The sequence below is a fragment of the Peromyscus californicus genome, unplaced genomic scaffold (genome assembly GCF_007827085.1).
Source record: "Peromyscus californicus insignis strain IS unplaced genomic scaffold, ASM782708v3 Scaffold_20__1_contigs__length_68692818, whole genome shotgun sequence".
NCBI classification, from domain to species: Eukaryota; Metazoa; Chordata; class Mammalia; order Rodentia; family Cricetidae; genus Peromyscus; species Peromyscus californicus.
This window is the reverse complement of record NW_026294503.1, coordinates 56,054,614-56,071,931: the sequence shown is the minus strand read 5'-3', so window position 1 is coordinate 56,071,931 and position 17,318 is coordinate 56,054,614. Positions and strand designations below refer to the sequence as shown.

Here is a 17,318-nt window from a genome sequence, read left to right as displayed (position 1 = left end):
GAGTAACCAAATTCTACGGCCACAGGGTTCACACAGTGGGATACTGTAGGAAAGTCTATCATATGCAGACTACAAAAGTGGAAATCTTGGCCTTGCAAGATGGCTCCTTGGGTAAAGGCCTGACATTAAGCCTGAGTCTGACAGCTTGCATTCAATCTCCAAAACCCACACGGTGGAAGGAGAGAGCCAGCTGCTGCCAATAGTTCTCTGACCTCCACATGCATGCCAAGGTATACACGCCCACACATATGCACGGACATAACCTACACACATAAAATTCAAAAGTTATTTTCAGAAGTACAATTGTGTATTTGTTGTCTCACAGTTCTGGTGAAAAACAAGTTGAAAGTCAGTTTGATTGGGCTGAAATGAAGGCATCATTAGGCCTGTTCCTCCCTCCACAGGCTGGAGGAGGCAGTCTGTTCCTTGATTTTCCCACTTGGATGCCATCCAATGTTTCATAGCCTATGTCTAGGTCAGTCTAGTCCCGGTCTTTTTCGCTGTCTTGAACATTGCACTTCCTGTTAAGGCTCCACTGCAGACAGACCAGGTAATCTAGTGTACTCTCATCCTGAACCAACCTGCATGTACTCTTTGCCATTTGAGGGCAGAGCTCAGGACCAGGATCGTTTCAAAGGGATCCTCATTTGGCCTCCAAAGTCTGGCTAGAAACTCACAGATATATTCATCTTTTCCAGGAACCAGCTTCTGGTTTCACTGGTTCATTTCAACTGTCTTCCTCTTTGCTATATTGTGGGCTTTGTTACTGTTTTCAGTCTGTGCTTCCTTCATCTTTGGGGGGAGGGGGCGGTTCTTAAGGTTGAAGCTCCATTCCACAAATTTGACATGGTGCATTTTCATAGGCTTTGGCATTCTTTACATTGTTCCTTGGTTGTTAGAATTTCCCGGTCCACTTTAACAACTGTTCTCTAGGTGCCCTTTGGTTAATTTCTAAATGGCATTATAGTCAAAGAACATTTTCAGGGTAATTTCCAGCTTTGAATAGTTTTCAGTTAATTGAGATTAGTTTTAGAAATCTGTTTCGAGACATTAAAGCGTAGCTGTTTCTTTTCTGAGGACTGTGAACAGCCCTTTTCTGGTTCACATGTCAGGTTTTGGAGAGCTGTACCTGTATGCGGGAGGGCATAGGAAAAAAACTGGTGAAATTTCTGCTCCATGAGGGGGAGGTTTTTTATTGTGCATAAGAAAGAAAATATCCAGAACCCTCTGGAATCGTCCAGAGGTGGGAGGGAGAGAAAAAAGAAAAAAAACATACTCTTCTCCTGAGCCTAGGTTCCTCCCACTATCTCTCTGCCTGCCAGCCCCGCCTATTCCTCTACTACTTAACTATTGGCCATTCAGCTTTTTATGAGACCAATCAGGTGCCTTAGGCAGGCATAGCAACACATCTTTATGTCGTTAAACAAATGCAGGATAAGCAAATACAACACATCTTTACATAGTTAAAGTAATATTCCACAACATGTACTAGCCCACCCCTTCATATTAAGGCAAGGCAAACTTTGGTCCTAATTCCTTATCATTTTCTCCCTGTGACCTTACCTGACCATCAGTTCATGATACAATGTGATAGTGGAAGTAGGTATGGCATTTTGAATACTGTTACAGACTTCTTGAACAAGGAAAAGGTAGTCTTTGACCTATGGAAAGTCAAGATAAGTATAGTTTGATTTGGGTATCATTTAAAATTTTTTCCTAATACACAGAGTAAGTGATATTTTATACAAATGTTTTTACTTTGGGGGAAAGATAGGTGTTTATATGGTGCTGTGTGCATCTCTTCTTTTTGCAGTTCATTTAGAGATATTTATACTTGTACAGAATCCCACTTTTCTTCAGGCAAGTGATCCATATATATTTCAACACTGTCACAGTATTGTTTCACACAGCCTCTCTGATACAGTTGATTGTCCTCTCCCTTCAGTGAATCTAAGTCAATTTTCTGTGTGGCATATGCCCAGCCTACTTTTTAAATGAATTGAGCTCTTAGTGACGCCTCTAGGCCGATTTGTAATGTCTTGACATCGAGAACAGAAACGTTTTCAGTAGGTGCAATCTTGTGATTTTAATCAAACTTGTGAGGAGTCCGAATAGTCTGAGCCCCATAGCATTCAGTTCTAATTAATGCTCGGTCTCGACATCTCACGTTATCATTTATTATTGAGACCATACACATATTCTTTGTGATTTCTGCAAGCTAAATATGTGACTTTCAGAAGATTCCTGAAATAGTGAGATTTACTTGGATTTTAGTTCCCTTGACTTAGTTTAGGGTTTGGTGATTGATAAACATGACCTTCAGGGAAAGTGCTTTAATTAAGCAGTTGGCATTCAGGGAATCACAGGCCATTTCCTTTAACAGCAGAGATCCCCTGGATAGTTTCTAGCACAGCACGGACACCATATACAGCACTTGTTAGTTTTTCGAGGACACTCTGTAGCAAACCCTTCTGGGAGAAGAAGTTGTTCCCTGACATAGATCAGTTTCCTTACGAGAGGCCTCAGTCCTTTAGATACCACAGCTGTGTAGAACTGCTCTAGGCTGTTCGAAATCCCATTTATATTTTATTATTCATTTGTGAGTGTGTGTATATATGTGTGTGTGTGTGTGTGTGTACATGTATGTATGTGTTTGTGTGTGCACACACATATGCCTACTTGTGCATGGCATAGTGTTGTGTGGAGGTCAGGGGGCAGCTTGCAGGCATTATTTCTTTCCTCTTGTCATGTGGGTCTCCAGGATGGAATTTAGGCCATCAGGCTTACTGGCAAGTGCTTTACCAGTTAAAGCATTTCACTAGCCTCTGGTTTATATTTTAAAATAATCATTGGATGCCTGTTCAGGACCAGCTCAGTTTGTAAACATTTTCATACATGCATATATTTGTGCACAACAGACATTATTTGTCTTCTGTTACATTTTGATAATACCCAATATATCCATAAGCAAAATTGATATCAAGCCTAAATTCCTTGATGTCAATAGAATAGAGTGGAATAAATTTTGTTCCTAATTTGTTTGGAATAAATGCTATTTCACGTGCTGTTTTTACCAGTTACCTTGTAAATGATCCCACATGAATGCATTTTAAATCGTATTTAATTGTTGAGAAAGTAGAAAAGCAAAAGGCGTAATTAATAATTGTAACTAGAAAGAATGCAATGAAGAATAATGTGAGACAGATTTGGTTCTGTGGGTCTAAATAGTACCCATGACATGCTATCATCAGAATTCTCTGCTGTTACTTTTGAAATTACAACTGAAAAATGCTGTCAGTTTTAGAAGTAATACATTGTGCCCAAATTTCTGTAAAAGTTTTATTTCAAAATGCCCAACGGTGCTAATTTCACAGAGATTTGCAACAAGATCTGAAAGTAATGGCCGGGTCTTTCTCTCTTTCTTTTGTAAAAACAGCTGGACCTATAATCTGCAGAATGCTGAGTTACCCCCCTACTCGCCGAGCCTTAGTTGTGGGATGTGGTTTACAGATGTTCCAGCAGCTCTCTGGCATCAACACCATCATGTACGTATTCTTGTTGGCTTTCTCTTGAAAAGTCTGTGAAGGGAATATTTCACAGGGAAGGCAGCGGAGAGTTCTTGGTGATTTGTCACTATTAAATGCAGAGAAGTGCCTCTGGGTATGATTTATGATTGTTAAGACCCACCACTTGGAACCTAAAGGTCGTTTTGTGTTTGGTATATTATTGTAACTGTATGTTTCATATAAATTGTAATTATGCCACTGATACTTTTGATTAATCCAAGTTAACATCATTTTAAGCTTTAGTTATTATAGAGTCACACAGCATTTTTGTGTAATGCTGTAATGATTTTGGAGCACATTCTTTCCCCATCTCGACTACATTCCTTTCTTGACCACATTCTCTCATATTCCCCCTTTTTCCCAGACAGCTTTGTCCCTACTTTCATATCATCTCTATATATTTGATTTTATATACCTACATATAATTTAGGACTCTCAAATGGGAAAATGTCATATTTCTCTTTCCGAGACTCACTTAATTCACTTAACATGATAATCACTGGTTGTATCCATTTTCCTACAAACAATATAATCTCATTATTCTTATGGCTAAACAAATTCCATTGTGTATATAAATGGTATTTTCTTTATCCACTCCTCTGTTGATGGACATCTGGGATGGTTCCATGGTTTAGCTGTGGTGCCCAGTGCAACGTAGTAAAACGTGCTGTGAAGTATCTTTGTGATGTATTTACTTACAGGTTTTTGGGGGGTGTAGTTGGGTCATATTATGGGCTTCAGAGAATCCTCAGTGCTGAAGTCCATGATGGCTAGACCACCTTAATTTCTCCCAGAATATGCAAGGGTTTTCTTGTCCTCATCCTCATCAGCCATTTTGTTTTCTTGATGACTGCCATTCCAGTTGTGATGTCAAGAAATGCATTTCCATGGCTAGTGAAGTTAGTTTCTTTTCATGTATAGTGGCCATTTGTAGTTCATCTTTTGAGACTTTCTGGTCATTTCAGTCTCCCATTTAATGATTTGATTGTTCATTTTTTTTTGTTTAGTTTTTTTTTTTTTTAGTTCATTGTATATGCTAGATGCCAGATCTTAGACAGCTCGAAAGTTTCTGTCCAGTTCTGTGTGTTATCTCTGCACCTAACTCAGTTTCCTTTGCTGTGTGTAAGCTTTTTAACATCATCGGGCCCCATTTGTCTACTGTAGGTCTCCTTTCTGAGCAGCTGGTGACCTTCCCAGAAGGTGCTTGCCTATGCAGATATCTTCAACTATTTCCCATACTTTTTCCTCTAGCAGTTTACAGAGAAATGATCATGTGATTTCTGTCCTTGCATCTATTTGTGGAATGTGTCATTTATTTACTTGAGTACATTGAACCATCCATGTATCTCTGGAATGAAACTGACTTGATTATGGTGAAGTTTTTGATGTGTACTTACTTATATGCTTTTTTAAAGTCTTATATTGGTTATCTTTGAATCTATATTGATCAGGACAATTATTCTGTAATTTTCTTCTCTTTTTTTCTGTTGCATCTCATTCTAAATTAGGTACTGGGGTAATATTGGCATTGTAGGAGGGTTTTGGCAGTGTTCTCCTTTCTATTTTATAGAATAAATAGCTTTTGAAGCATTGTTGTCCATTTTTTAAAGACATGGTTGAATTTAGCAGTGGATTTTTTTTTTTTTTTTTTTGGTTTTTTTGAGAGGGTTTCTCTGTGTAGCTTTGCGCTTTCCTGGAACTCACTTGGTAGTCCAGGCTGGCCTCGAACTCACAGAGATCCGCCTGGCTCTGCCTCCCAAGTGCTGGGATTAAAGGCGTGCGCCACCACCGCCCGGCTGCAGTGGACTTTTTTATTTGGGAGACTTCTTATTCTTCAGTCTTGTTACTTTGAGATCTGCTTAAACTGTTTATGTCATGTTAATTTAATTTGGGTACATCTAAAAACTCATCCTTTTCAATTTTCTAATTTAATGAAATATAAGCTTTTAAAATACATACTAATGATTTTCTGAATTTTATTGAATCTGTTGTACTATCTTCCTTAGAATCCTTACTTGGTGGATTTAGTGATTTCTTTTGGTCATTTGATTAAGTATTGTTGACCTTGTTTATCTTTTCAAAGCTTTTTCTCATTGATTGTGTTTAATTTTTTTTCCAGTTCATTAATTTCTGCCCTAATGTTGATTATTTCTTTCCGTCGTCTAATTTGGGTTTTGTTTTGTTCTTTTTTTCCTAAGTTCAGAGGGTCTATTGTTAAGTAATTTATTTAAGATCTCTGTTTTTTTTTTTTGATACAGGCACTTGTAGCTATGAACTTCATCTTATTACTGCTCTTATTTTATCCTGTAAGGTTTGGAGTGTTGTATTTTCAGTCTCACTCAGTTTTAGGGATTTTCCAGTATCTCTTCATTTCTCTGACCCATGGTTCACTATTATTTTTCGTTCTTCAAGTTTGTACATACTCTGCTGCTTCTCTTACTCATTTCCAGCTTTATTCCACCACAACATCATGTACAATATAAGAAATTATTTCAGTTTTCCTATGTATCTTCAGATTTTCTATGGATCTTATGTTGTGTCCATTTTCTGACTTTTATTTTTTATTATTATCTGTGGATAGGTGATTTGCCTGCATGCATGTCTGTGTACCACTTACATGCATGGTACCCTCAGAGGCCAGAAGAGTGTGTTAAATGACTTGAAACTACTTTTTACAGGGGTTTATGAGCTACCATTTGGGTCCTGGGAATCAAACCTGAGTCTCAGAAGCTGAGCCATCTCTGACTGCTGGCCAGACCCTCTACGCAAATTTCACATTATTCTAGTTTAAAAACAATAGCCTCTTAAACAATAGTAAGTTCTGCAAAGATAAAAAAGGATAATATGGTGTACGCTAGGATATTAGTCACAGAGAATAACACTGCAAGGGGAGTAGGTGGGTATTAGATCAACTGAGAAAAAGAGTCAGGGTGGGGAAAGTAGCTGAGTGGGGAAAGTTAGGATACTGTCTTCATCCACAAATTTTAGAGAGTAAGAAGTAAAAGCAAAAGACAGAAAAGAGAAAAAAATAAAAGAGCTAGGAACAAGAGGGGAATATATGAATTGTGTGTAAGAATAATAGTACACAATAATAAACTGAGTAGAAAAACATCAGAGCTGTGAAACAGCCACTCATAGGTGTGTAGCCCTGCCAGGGATTATGGGGAAAGCGTGCTCCTGTCTTTTCAGGGTTGTGCATCATCATGCAGTACAAGGTCATTAATAAAGGAGGTTATTAGGACCACAGTATAGAGGAGAGGAGATGGTGTGGAGATGCAGGGAAGACAAAACGGTCCCTGTTTACTCCTTTCACCGTGTATTTGTTGGGGGGATAAGTGGTCTAAAGCTGCAGACCCTTTGGTGTGCTTCATTCATTATTAAGAACTGTTTTGGACCTGTGCATCCTGTCACAGTCTCTGTGAGTTTCTATGTGCATCAGTCCTGTTGTGTCTGAAGACACTGTTTCCCTGGAGTCATCCTTCACCTTGGGCTCTTAACAATATTCCTGTTTCCTCTAACACATAGATCCCCAAGTGTTGAGGGATTCCATTGGGGTTTTTTGTTTTGTTTGTGTGTGTGAATGTGTGTGTGTGTGTGTGTGTGTGTGTGTGTGTTGTTTCATTCAAGGGGAGAGGAATTGGTATTTTGTTTTTCATTTTATGTTTTGTTTTGGAGAGAAAGAGCATGCTCCTACAATTTGGTGGGGAGGAAGGTTGAGAGGATCTGGGAGGAGTTGGGGGAGAGGAAAACATGCTCAAAGTATATTGTATGAAAAAAAATTAAGTAGAAAAAGCAACTGTTTTGGCATGTATGGCTGTATAGGCCAATGGAAACACACATTAAATACACTCTCAATTAAATATAAAAGATTCCACCACATCTCCATAGAGTACTCTTTTAGACGTAGAATACAGCCATGGTTTCTGAGATACAGATCTTGGAAATCCACATCCTAGAAGTTTTCTTCCAGCTATTTACTTCAGTTAATCACTGGAAAAACAAGGATTATATTCAATAAAATTTAATCAAACTATTCCTATTTGAGACTAATAATATTATCCTTTAAATTTGCTTAGTATGGTTAAGTATGTAGTAATAATTTTGGAAGAGTATAATGGTTGAATAATTTTCAATAATAAAGATTAGTGGGGCTGACAAGATGGCTCAGTGGGTAGAGTCATTTGCTAAGCAAACCTAGTAACAGGAGTTTGAGGTCAGGAACCTGTGTACAGGCAGAAGGAGAAAATCATTTCCACCATGTTGTCCATTGTCAATGTGCACCTTGGCATACATGTGCCTTCCCACCAAGATAACCACCCCCACACTTTAATTTAAAAAAAAATTAGGATCCAGGGCCCCAGGACATTGCAACCACATTCTTTGCGAATTTGACATTAATCTCTCACGGGCTCACCCCGTCAGGCTGCAACCTCATTGCGTATGTTTTCGGTATTCCATTATGCCAACCTGACTTTCATTTTTCTTGCCTTTCTTGACCCTCTGCAGGCTGATACAGTGCCTCCTATCTGGACTTGTTCTGCATTTGTTCTGACCTTCTGTTATTCTGAGACTCATCTTTCTTTCTTAAGCGTTGGTAGCATAGGACTGCAGCAAAGGATGCACCAAACTTTCAAATAATGCAGAGTCACTGACAACCCCGTACGAATATGCTAGGTGATCACCACAATATATTCTCTATTTCTAGATGTGTTTATTGAACTTGATAATTTTTTGACAGCACAGAAAACAAAGGAATGTGTTCCTTTTTTGCAGTTATTTTAAATAAGAATCACAGAGCCATTTCTAATTGATGGTTTGTAGCTAATGGCAGTGTGCTTCTAAATGCTAGATGAAATGACTGTCTTCATCCACCTGCACTATCAAGTGTCAGTTGTGCTCAACATAGTTTTCAATCTTTAATTAAGTATTCATTTTTGTAAGTCCTTCATCCTTTCTTAGAGATTAAGGGATATTACTGGCCTGGTATTCCTTGTGATTTATGATTGCCATTGGTCTGTTTTATTCACCACCAGCTATACGTGGTAAAAGGTACCATATGCCACAGAACATAATTGAGCCTTAATCCTGAAAAATAGGGATAAGAAAGTAAATGATGGTTGAAGATAGAGCATGTCTACTAGACACAAAGCAGCTACCGAACTTTTCAAAGATGCTGATAAGACGTCTGTATCTAGCAGCTAGAGACATGAAAACAAGATAAGAGAATCAGTAATTGGTGGTTATCTCTGTACTTCCAACACACCTGTTCAGAGTCCATGCAACTTGTAAATCAGTGCAGCTTGGCCTCAGTGATAAGTCAGGGACTCTCATGCTGTGTGTTTTCTCGTACCCTTTCTAAGTTCAGTGTGTGTATATGTGTGGGGAGGGGTGGGGGGCTTGGATGTGTGCCTGGATGTGTGTGTGTGTGTGTGTGTGTGTGTGTGTGTGTGTGTGTGTGTGTGCGCGCGCGCGCGCGCGCGCGCGCGCATGTGTATATGAGGGTGTGCATCTGTGTAGGTGTGAATGGATGTATGCATGTGTATGGATATGTGTGTGCATGTGCATATGTGCATTTATGTGTCTGTTCATGGGCATGTGTGGCAGGGTATACGTGTGTGTGTGTGTGTGTGTGTGTGTGTGTGTGTATGCACGTGTGTATTCTTTCACATTACTCTTAAGATTCAATATATTTCATAAACTGTATTTCCAGTTTAAAATAATCTTTGAATTGTAGCTTAATTGAATTTTGTGCACTTAGCTATACATATTAACTACATTCTTGCCTTGTTTTAATTTTTTTATTAATTTCGGGGTTCAGTCTCATGGATATTTCATTGTTACAAACTATAATATTCTAACCTTTCCCCCCTATGGTTTCTGCCCTTTACATGAGAAGTAAAGTGGGCACTGCTCTTCAGCATTTGAGCAAAAGTTTGATAAAATAGAAGCTGGAGTTTCTTTTTAGAAGTTGTAACTTCACCCTTAAGTCTCTGTGAATTTTAAATTTGAAGTGTTTTCTTTCTCACCAGCAAAGTTCATAGAAACCATATGGAGAAAATACTGAGCATTCTTCCTCCAGCTATAGATATAATCTTAGTGATGTGTTGTTTTCTGTCTCTTCTCTCTCATGGGATACTTTATTTGTACCCTCTTTGCCTCTTGACTGTCCTACCTCAGTCATGGCAATAAACTCTCTTCTTGAAATAGTCTTTCCTCTGTGCTATTTGTGCATGTCTGTGTTGGTCTGAATACTGGCTTGTATGATCGTTGTTTGATTTTACCCTAGACTGTATTTTCGCATCTTTTAACTCTTTGGAACAGAGTGCTCCTTGTTTCTACAAACTTTATACACAATGTTTAACTTTGAGAAGAACCATTTTTCTAATATCATCTGATTACTTAATAATTTCAAGCATGTGTCTGAGAATATTTTCATCTAGTCACAGGAGAAAAAGACCATCAGGACGAGAGTGCAGGCCTTCCCACCAGTAGAGTTGATGTGGTGGCACTTGGCCTCATAAACCAAGGAACTGTTTCATATGTCTCAGAAACAAAGAGAGCACAGTGCAAACAATAATTAGTGTGACAAAATATAAAATTACCACTGTGTAATTCATGCGAAGCCCTAGTTATAATCTTGATGATTTTTCACCTTAAGAGATTTTATTTATGACAATCAGTATATGAGCCCCTCCTGTCACAAAGACACAGCATGTTTCTGTACGAATGTCTGCCTAGGGGGAAGAGGACAGATGGTAGAGAGGTACGCCATGTTCTGTGTGGATTTGTTAATAAGATGATTCTTCTAAGGAATTATTATCTACATTTTGATATGCTTATATCAACAGAGAATCAGAACATCTCAGACAGGTGAAGATAAGAGCTTCCCCCCCCCCCCACCCCCTGAGAAGACAGAAAATTGTTCAACCCCAAATTTTATCCTTTAAATTTGGTGGAAGAAAAAAATCCTTTATGGGAAACTTGTTTGGATCCTTTGTCTCATAGGTGTGTGTGCGTGTGTGCATTAATTGCCAGGTGATACTCTAATGTGTATTAACTTGACAAGTACCCACAGAAATGGCAGAAGCCCTGCCCCCATTTGTGTGGAATTTCATTATAACAACAAACACTTATCGCCTTACCCAGTCAGTGTTATAACTTATTTTCATAGATAGTCTCTGCTTAAATATCCTGTCGAGTGAGATAGTTTTCTTCTTTTGTTTCATCACCAAATCCTTTGCAGTACTAAGAATTGAAGCCAGGGCCTTGCATACACTAATCATCTACAATACCACTGTCTAGATAGGGACCAAGGACCCTAGCCAATTTAAGTAACTTGTTTACTGTCACATGCTGAGATATATGGGGAAGCCTGATCTTATGGCTCCAGGCTCCTATAGTTACCTTTTAATCTTAGAATGCCCAGAAATCTCGGAACTGGATGTTTAAAACTTGTTGGAAAGTAGAGCTCAAAGGTGATGAATGTCAACGAAGATTGTAATGCAGAATGACTGAACTCTGTGTTGAGTTTCTCTCATTCTAATTACTTGGCACCAGAGACTTTTTCTCTTTACATTTGAATTTTGAGTATGTTCATATATACAAAACGGGATGTCTTAATGAGTAGGACCCAAATCTGAACATGAACTTCATCTTTCAAACATACCTTAGACACAGCCTAAAATTAATTTTTTGCAATGGTAGCAACTACGTTTTTGACTACAGTAGGTTAAGTGAGGTCTAGGATTTTCCACTTGTGGGGGCAAGTTTGGCACCCAAAAAGTTGTGGATTTCATAGCATTTCACATTTCAAGTGTTTGAAGATATTCAACCAATAGTAAAATTGCATGCATCTCAAGCATCATTGCAGTGGTCAAATTCTTACATTTTCAGACATGTTGTCAAGGCCTTTGCATTATGACCTGATCTAGAACGATGCCAAGCCAGCTTGTTGTTTGAATGAGTCATTTATATTTGCTAATCACATTCAATTAATTTAATTTTTTAATGAAATAGTTCTGGAACTGCTCCAGTTTTATATTGTCAACAAGCTCTCCTGGTATTAAAAAAAAAATGCTGCAGTCAAGAAACCTGGCCAAAGCAGCACAGCCAGGTGGTGGTAAACATAGAGAAAACTAAAGAAGAAGATGGGAAAGTTTTCTGTGGCCCTAGGTTGCTGTTCTTGACAGGGAGGGTGAATGGGGGGAAAAAATGGGAAGCCCCTGCCTCCAAATAGCAATCTAATAATAATAGCCAAGGAGATTCTTGGTGTTACCATTGATGATGTCCCTTTATCCCAAGTTTGTGAGACCTACCCCATGAGGTCCTTGAACTTTCCTTGACTTGCATGATGTTGTGAGGAAAGGCACAAGGCGTGTGGCCATCACACACAAAGGCTCACATAAGAATGGCTCTGTAGTGGAACCAGCAGAGTGTTTCCATTACTTCCCGTTTCCTGTGAACGTGTTGCACACTTGTTCAGGTTATTCTAAAAGCAGACGCTAAAACTGGTCCTTGGTGCATCAGTGTTTTAGATCCATGCCAAGAAGCATCAGGACGGAGACAGGGAAAGTGGCCTAGGGAAGAAAGGAAGGGAAGCAGAGGGTGCGTGGTTTGCTGGATCTCCCAGCAAACAACCTGAGTTCAGTCCTACTGCATACTTGCTAAAGACTGGTGTGGAATGGGCTTCAGCATCACCCTAGGGGTGACCCAGTCTCTAGTCCCTCAACCAAGTGTTACTCTTGTAGGTCTTGACAGGTAGTCTGTCCACTTCCCTGAGCACTGACTCACGAGTCCAGAAAACTCAGGCAGAGGAGCAGAGAAGCAGAGAAAGTTGAACTAGAAACTGTCAGATTCTGTAGGATTCCTTAGGGGAATTCAGAAGGACCAAGAGCATGGGTGGGGCTTTGAGAGCACTGGGTGAAAATCCTCTGCTTTCAAACAGTTGCCAGAATTAAGCTAACAATATACAGATGTGAACTTGGTTGCTACTTTTTATGCTTGTAGCAATGCAGTTCTAGTAGAAAAAGAAGTTAATGTTTATCGTCTACCATAGGGAAAGGCAGTAATAAAAATGAGAGATTCATGACAAGAAGCAATAGGAACACATTTTCTTGAGTGTATCACTTTTCCTTGTTTAATTCACATCAGCTTTCCTGTTACAGCAATTTTTACAATCTATCTTAATGTACTCATTTTTTTAAACCTCAACCAAAATGTACTATTTTGTTACTGTAGACCCAGTGACATGTAAACTATCATCCTTGTGATTATAGTAAATGCTCTAAGTAGACAAACATGATTATGGCAATTATGCAGCAACAGAAAGTGCTTCAGATGGGTTGAGGCAGCACTGTGAGATACAGTGATGTAGCCCACGGTGTGGCTTACTGTCTCAGTGAAGCACAACCGTGTCTCCAAACTCACCTTTGAATTTGAAAATCATACTACTCTGGCCAGTTCTAAGTGGACTTTAAAAAAAAACTATAGCCACTTAAAACAGGACTATGTGGTGATATTTTATTTGTATGTTAATAAATAAAGTTTGCCTGGAGATCAGAGTAGATAGCAAGCCATTAACACAAAGAAGTCAGGCAGTGGTAGTACACGACCTTAATCCAATCACTTGGCAGGCAGGGTCTCTGTGTATTCAAGGCCATACTAGGGAACAGAGCCAAGCGTGGTGACACATGCCTTTAATCCCAGTACCAACCATAAAGACCTGGAGGTCTGTACAGACAGACAGTGACAAGGAAGTGAGGTGGCTGGGCTAAGAGCCAATGAGAGGGCAGAACAGCAAGGCAATAAAAGCCTGGGTAGGCAGGAAGTTGTGGCATTTTGGAAGCTACAGAGCTGGTGAGGTAAGGTGGTTGGTGGCTATTCCTATTTCCCTGATCTCTATGGCTTTCACCCCTGTATTTGGCTCCATGTTGTTTATTTAATAAGACCACTTAGAAATTCGTCTACAGTACTAAGGCAGGAAATGCAGCTGGTCTTGGGGAAGAGTGGGAACAGAAGCTGGAGAGGCACTTGCTCAGCCTCTGTGTGCAGTGACATGGTGCCCTTGCTTTTGTGGCTGTGTGCATGCATTATTGTCATGGGTCTTGGTGTGCTTTCACTCATAACTGGCCGCACTGCCACCACAACCTTGGAATATTCTTAGTCAAAGCATCTACAATAGACTGGCCCTTTGAAGGCCAACTAACCTCCAAACTCTAGCAAATTCTCCCAGGAAGGTATGATATGGGATAGTGATCCTTAAGTTTACTTTTTTTTTAAAGTAATTCTTTTATATTTGGGGGTTAAATTATAGTTGCATGATTTCCTCCTTCCCTTTCCTCCCTCCAGACCCTCCTTGCTCTCTTTCAATGTATGGCCTCTTATTTCATTAAGTGTTCTCTCTCTCTCTCTCTCTCTCTCTCTCTCTCTCTCTCTCTCTCTCTCTCTAATAGATAAGTATAACCTGCTCAGTATGTATAACATTAATTGTATATGTTTTCAGGTTTGACTACTTGGTATTGGATAGCCAATTGGTGTGTCTTTCCCTGGGGAAGACTATTTCTCTTGCTCTCAGCATTTTGTAATTGCTGGTAGTTCTTTGTATAGGGTCGAGGCCTCCCAGACTCCCCATCCACCTCCTCGTTGGCATATCTATTCCTGTTGTCCTTGTCTAGCCCATGTTTGGGCAATCACATTGGTGAGACTTGATTGATATAGCTTCTGACATTCCAAGGAGACACATTCTCACAGTAAACTCCTTGCTCCTCTGGCTCTTACAATCTTTCCATCACCTCTTCCCTCTATCCACAATGATTCCTGAGCCTAAGGTTCAGGAGTTGTATCGTAGCACCCTTTGGTTAAAATATTCCTTAACTCGAACTGTTTGGTTCCTTCTTTCTGGGGACTTCTGAATTCGGGTTTGTGATTATGCTTCCGGTGCTGGTAGAATTTCAGGGCTGCAAACATTATCAAGCTATTCTTCCCTGAGACACACAGTCTAATGACAGGTCACCCACAGCAGGGAGAGAGTGAGCAGTGCCCCTGGCTAGAACATCTTTATTCATTTTGATGAATTTATAGTTTGCTGGGCAGGTTAAAATACATAGAAGTGAATATGAGGTAATTCAATTTCCACTTCTTCAGAAATCCCAAGTGCCAGAAGAATAGAAAATTAATAACGTCTATTTAAGTACACAGCTTTAGCTTCCTGTATAGAATTAGTAGCCTGCTCCTCTAGATTCCTTTGCAGATCCTTTTCTTCTGATTCTTTAAGGCTCCCCTCCCACTCTTGTTCAGAGGAAGCATAAGGGATATATAATCAGCTACTGAAGACTGTTTCAAAGATGGAATTTGGCCTCTAGGCATGTTTCCTGCAGAGAGAGTTTGTAACTTCCACATTAATGTCATGATCCAAGAATCAGTGCTGCTTTTTGGAGCTGGTCTGTATCCCTTCCCGTTCCCATGTTCCCTGCTGCTGTTCATGGCCCGTTTGCATTTGGTCTTTCTTGTTGTAGCACTGTTCTGAGGAATCAATTTGCAGTGACTCGTCTACTTAGGACTTCCCATATGTTCTGTTGACAGCTGGTTCGAGGCCTGAGCTGACAGTAAAATAACTCTGACTTAGTTGGGAATAGAGTCCTGTTGTAATGACAGTAGCTGTGGATATTCATAACTATTTTGTTTTTACTCAATACCTTCACTTCATTTCTTTAAAAATAAAATCATTGCGGCTAAAAGGATGAAGCTGCCATTTTCCAATACCTTACAATCATTCTTGTCTCTTTGCTTTCGGATATTACTCTACAGGCGAAGATGACCAAGAGCTTATGGCAATTCTTTTCCCTCAAACCCTTTAGTGTTGGTGTTATGTGGGTAAGAGAATATAGCCAGCTTACTTGTTGGTTTCAACACATTCATAATAAACTCCAAGGCACCAATAATGCATCAGTGTCACATTAAGAGGAAAAAAAATCAAAACACTCCTATTGATGTCATTTAACCATGAGGGAGCCCCGATTTGAATTCTCTTCTTCATGCTCCCTGTGTCTTTTGTCTTCCATTGGTTTTATGAGTCTGAATCTGTACCTGCTGATAAATGGAAAAAAAGAAAACGGAGAACATGAGTGCCCCTAGGTATGGTGGAGAAAGAGGTTTATTGTAGATATGAAGGAGAGCATAACAAGAGGCAGAGACATCTGGGAGAGTCCAGAGTGGGCAAGATGAGCAGATTGAGCTGGGCTATTACAGTTCCATGAAACCAGCCCCAAGCTGTATCAGGAATCAAAGAGAATGCCCAGAGTCACGAAACTAGACTTTTTCTATCTGAGGAATTTTTAGGGAATAGGGAAAAACTCAGACACATTCTGATGGTCACTTTCCTTTATTCTCTCACGTTGGCTTCTCTTTGTATTTTCTCCTGTTGGATTTTCTCCTGTTGTTCTTTCTCATGGGCTGGACCCTCTCATGTCTTTTTACAGCTTATATATCCCAACCAATTATTTCAGGCAATAAGAGTTCTGTTGATCCCGGAACACCTGCCGCCCTCACTTGGGGCTCCCAAGCCAAGTTATCTTCTGTAGCCTTGACTATTCAGAATTTATTTTCATAATTTGAGGTCAGGAATGAGTGTAAGGAATTAATCATTTGCCAGCTAGTAATAATTGGTCTGTTTTTGTATTTATAACCTAGCCAGATAGTACAGCTGTGTGTCCTTGCTTGAACAAAATTGGGAATGTTTATCTAAAAAAAAAACTATTAGCAAAGCACCTGGTCTAATCTAAAGCTCTTTGAGGCTTTTTTCACCTAATGGTGTACAAGAAACCTGTAACTGCAATTCTCAGCATAAAGATTAAAGGAATTTGAGCCAGTCTGGACTCAGATATTTTCCTAAATCATAAATCTAAGCTGTGATTAAAGCAGCTTTTGAGTGGAACTCAATAGGCCCTGACTGTGTCACAAAAAAAAAAAATGCAGCATCTTCCTGACAATCCATAGATATAAATGCACAGTAGATGAGATGTATTCATGAGATAAACACACTACAATAAGGCAGTGGGAGACTCCCCATACCATATATGTAATATCAGATACCAAAGGTACAGCAAATGCAAAAGACATTCTGGAGTCTGTATTCTTGAAAGCCTTGCTTGAAGGAGACATATCCATCACAAAGATATTCTTCTGGTGGACTGACATCTGAACTTTAATTGCTATGTGCTGCACCTCTGATATGGTGATTGGCTACTAGCACCAGGCCCTGTGAGGAGAGCAGGGAGAGAAGAAGGGAGGGCCAGGAGACCAGGAGGCCAAAAAGGCAGAAGGACCATGAAACCAAAAAGGCAGGATTATACAGGGAAGAGCGGCTGGGGGAAGGTCAACCCAGTCCCTGGGCTGGAGAAGTTTAGGATAGGGATTTGGCTCTGCCAGCCAGGACCCTGTAAGAAGTAGGGACTGGGCATTCTGGGAGAACCTGGCAACTTGCATCTGCTTTGATATGTTAATAGGCATCTCAGCCATTTGTCCTGGTTTGAGACCTAACATCTGAATGCTGTCTTGTATAGCGGGCTTTCTTTTGGGTCACCAACTAGCTCCCAAATCATGACATGGGGACTTCTTATTAGTTATGAATGTTCAGCCTTATATTAGCTCTTACTTTAATCTGTTTCTCTTTATCTACGTTTTGCCTGGGGATTTTTACTTTTCTTTCTGTCTGTATATCTTACTTTCCTGCTGTCTCCATATCTGGCTGGTGGC

General features: G+C 39.7%; 1 protein-coding gene across 1 annotated transcript in view; it reads left to right on the top strand.

Annotated features, from left to right (window-relative positions):
- Positions 1-17,318, top strand: part of Slc2a13 (solute carrier family 2 member 13) — a 289,669-nt gene that overhangs the window by 151,391 nt on the left and 120,960 nt on the right. The window contains exon 4 of the mRNA XM_052748693.1: positions 3,437-3,545. Coding sequence (XP_052604653.1) covers positions 3,437-3,545 — 109 coding nt within the window. The remainder of the gene's footprint in view (positions 1-3,436; positions 3,546-17,318) is intronic.